The sequence below is a fragment of the Micropterus dolomieu genome, unplaced genomic scaffold, assembly GCF_021292245.1.
Source record: "Micropterus dolomieu isolate WLL.071019.BEF.003 ecotype Adirondacks unplaced genomic scaffold, ASM2129224v1 contig_9902, whole genome shotgun sequence".
Lineage (NCBI taxonomy): Eukaryota > Metazoa > Chordata > Actinopteri > Centrarchiformes > Centrarchidae > Micropterus > Micropterus dolomieu.
The window spans coordinates 1478-5384 of NW_025738888.1; the positions used below are offsets into that span (position 1 = coordinate 1478).

At 38.3% G+C, this 3907-nt stretch overlaps 1 protein-coding gene across 1 annotated transcript; it reads right to left on the reverse strand.

Moving 5' to 3' along the window:
- Positions 1-934: 934 nt before the first annotated feature.
- LOC123965500 (orexin receptor type 2-like) lies at positions 935-2698 on the reverse strand (the record flags this gene model as incomplete). Its single annotated transcript, XM_046042017.1, has 4 exons — positions 935-1493; positions 1848-1969; positions 2240-2460; positions 2583-2698. Coding segments are annotated over 4 exons (629 nt in total), but the record flags the coding sequence as incomplete, so codon positions are not given.
- Positions 2699-3907: the final 1209 nt, after the last annotated feature.

The following is a 3907-nucleotide window of genomic DNA, read 5'->3' on the forward strand; positions in this document are numbered from 1 at the left end:
GGTGACTGACAGAAGCACTTCATTGTATTTCAAAATGGTTTAATGGATTAAAATAGAATTAATAAATTTTGCTTTGGTGCAATACATAGTAGGCAAGTGTGTAGCTACAATATAAAATATTCGCTTTGCCGATATTGTTCAATCAAAACTCAGTGTATGTCCAGTGAAAGAAAGCCGTTTCATAACGAAGTCCACCAGGACACATTCATGCAGGAACTACAAATCAAGGAGACAAACTACAAGCCTGAGCAGTTAAAAGACTTATTGTCTATAGCACCTGCTGTATTATTGTTATAAAAACCCATAAAACCTACAAATATATAAACATTAATAAACAAATCCTGCTACTGAACTAAAAATAAATGTATGCCGTAGGGATGCACCAATCAACTGGCTGAGGACAGTATGGGCCGGTGATGTCAAATGTCCGATTTTCTGCCGGTCACACTAAATGTTACACACGTGCTGTGCTGGATGGTGTCTGACACATAGAAGGTGACCAGAATAATGTAGTTTGTGAGTAAAAAAGTAATTTGGACAATTAAGTAGAATTAAAATGGTGAAATTATACTATAGAAATACTAGAAATAGGGTAATGTATTCTTTCAAATAAAAAATACATATATACCCCCCACCACTACATTTACATTATCCTTTTGTGGGAAACACTGAGCCTTGTTATAACCTACTGCAGTTTCTTTTCAGTTAGATTTTATTCATACTAAAAACTCTGTCCAGCAGCCAAACCTGAATTACTTTTGTGTTTGACTGAGAGAAGCTCCTGTAACCTGCTGCGGAATGGACCCCAGTCAGAAAAGCCGTTGCTTATGGGGATCCTAATAAAGAGAATTTTCCAGTAAAGAAAAGTTACAAAAATGTTTGTGTATACTGTCATTTATAGTTCTTAGAGAGAATGAAAATTGGAATCGGCCAAAATTGGAATCAGCAGGTTCATCTCCAGTATGCAGAGCAGTCAACATAGTACATTTACAATACAATACGTCCAATTAAAACTCACTTAACCTTGTATCATAGTACATATGGTATGCGTTAATAAATACTAAACATTCAAAAGGTGTCCTTTAATAATAAATAGACAGTTTCTGTGCATTTGAGTGGAGGCCATGTCCTACTGTGTTCCTGATTGTGTTAATGTGAGAAGGTCTTCAGAAAACAGTGCCCAGATTGCTAAAGCTCTTAACTTCCATAAAGTGTCCTCGTGAAACTAAGCAAACATAAAACAAAAATAATGTCTACCTTAATGATGAGAGTGTCATCTGATGCTTGAATTGGTCAGAAAAACTCACCACCTGGATTATAAAACTACACTATCTGATCTGATATGCGTGACACATTGTCCATGTTGCTAACTTGAGTTGACAGGGATTTCCGTCTGTCTGTGCTTGGTCTGGTCCGTGTCCTCTGTGTGTGATTTTGGCCTTTGCCATAACAATGGCAAGAAAAGGCTGTTTTGAACTCCCCGCGGAACTTCCCTGGAATAAGAGAAACATGAAATACACTCAGAAACCATTACGTTTGAACACTTTGCATCACAAACTGCATTTTTCAGTTTGATGCGCATTATTAACTATACATTTTGTTTAGAAAATTTGATTGACTCTGGATTTATTATAAATACATCATATTTCTTTTTTTTTTCAGCACATGATGATGAACATCTGAGAAGCATGTGTTATTATCAAGGCCATCAACGGCATCTACAATCTGTAAATTCATGTAAGACATTTTGTAATACATGCAACTTAAAGCAATGAGACATAGGGTTGTCCACTAGAGGACAGTAATGAACACACACAACTGGTCTGAGTGGTGAGTTACAAACTTACCACTGAGGAAATTGTAGATGATAGGATTTGCTGCACTGTTGGCATATATGAGCCAATGTGAAAAGGTGAACCATGCATACACTGTCTCTCTGTCATTTGTGCTCCTGAATGTCCCAAAGACTCTGGAAGTAAGGTATGACATTAGGCCCATCAGTTAAAAAATAATTCATGTTTGCATGATTTTGATGCTATACTACAAATCACATTATTATTAAAATAATAAAAACAAGCCACTATTCAGTACTTAAATACTAAATATACTGTAACAGTCATTATTAAACATGAAATTTCCAAGGTGAGCTCCTGACGAAAAAAGCAATGCTAGATATGAGTAAACTGATCCCTCTGCATTTGAATGGCTTTTGATAATTTAGAGCTTGACCAATTATTACCTTTTCATCACATTGAGCACGCTGATTGGTAGGTAGCACAGGGCAAAAACAAAGAGCACTACGATTAGCATTCGAGCTGTCTTGCGCCGGGCCCGGATCTGTTTGATCTCAGCACAAACTGTGCTGGTCCTGACCCTCATGGACTCTCCCAGCCCTGGAGTGGGACCTGAACACTGCATGGACCTCCACTTCCTCTGCAACACTGATGTGTTTCCGGGAATCTGTTGATTAAAAATATGTGTATATCACACACTTTAAAACTGCCAAAGAAAGAGCAGTTCACTTTTTAATCATGGCATTGTAAAAGCTGATGTATTGCAACATAAAGTGCAGGAGTACACACCTGTTGACACCATAGCTTGTGACATATCTGGATATACGCCAGGACCATGAGACATAATGGTGCAAAGTATGTGACAATGAAGAAACAGCTGTGATACACTTTTGGGTAGATTTCAGCTGTGGAAAGAATAAAAACACATAATCATAATTTGACTTAAAACCATCTGGATAGTAACCATTAGCCCATTCGTTACTGTTGCTTTCTCTGTCAAACATTCCATCCTGACACTGCACATTTACAATGATAACATGGCTGTTTTTTCACTCAAAATACTTTTTTCTAACAATGGGTTTTTGACTTCAGAGAAGTAAACAAAAGCAGGCTTCTCTTTATGGCTGACAACCATGGATTTTGTTGGCAGAAATTACAACTGTCGCTACCAGATTATCAGCTGTGGCTAGCTAGGTAAACTAATTTTAACGCTAGTATATTGTGCGTTGGTTGAAAACTCAGTCTCTATCTCATATATTAAAATATTTTTAAAGCTAATTTGTTTTAAAACAATAATCTTGTAAACGGGTCTTAAATATTCACATGATGACTACATGATAATACTAAAGGATTGAGACTAAAGCTACATTTCCCAGGCAGAGAGGTCAGCATCCTCACCAGCTGATCCAGACGGAGCAGTGCTTCTTTGTGTTTTGGTAAAGCTAGTTAGTCTTAGTATTCTATAAAGTAGAATAAAAATATAATGTTATTCATTATAACCTAACCCTTGTATGATTTCAAAGGTTGTTATAGGACAACATACACGGCCAAGCAAAACAGTGGTTAGATTTAAACTTTTTGTACAAAAGAAAATTATTTGAGGATTGGAAATCCCCATAACTTTGTAACGCTATCTTACACGAGTTTGGCTGATGCAGCTTGGATGTAAACATCCCTACAACAAATAAAATTCAGGACAGACCTGCCACTGTTTCTCTCAACTGTGATACAGAAACATTCGCTCCCATGCAGTGGGTTTTCCAGTCAGTCCTGAACAGAAAATTTTCTAATGTAACAGGTGTTATACAGAGTTCTGCCTGCCCGCCAAGAACGTCTCGGGTTACGTATGTAACCCTGGTTCCCCGAGAAGGGGAACGAGAGACTGCGTCGGTTACGACACTATGGGAACGCCTCTAGGTGAAGCAGGTCTGAACGTGAATGAAATCACTCCAATCCTATTGGCTTGTTGCTAGAACGGTAAGGTGTGACGGAATAACCGGAGGAGTATAAAGCACACCTGTACACACTCATCATTAGCTTAAACTATGAAGCAGGCGCTTCAGGCGGGGAGAGAGGTGCGGCGGGCCGACGCAGTCTCTCGTTCCCCTTCTCGG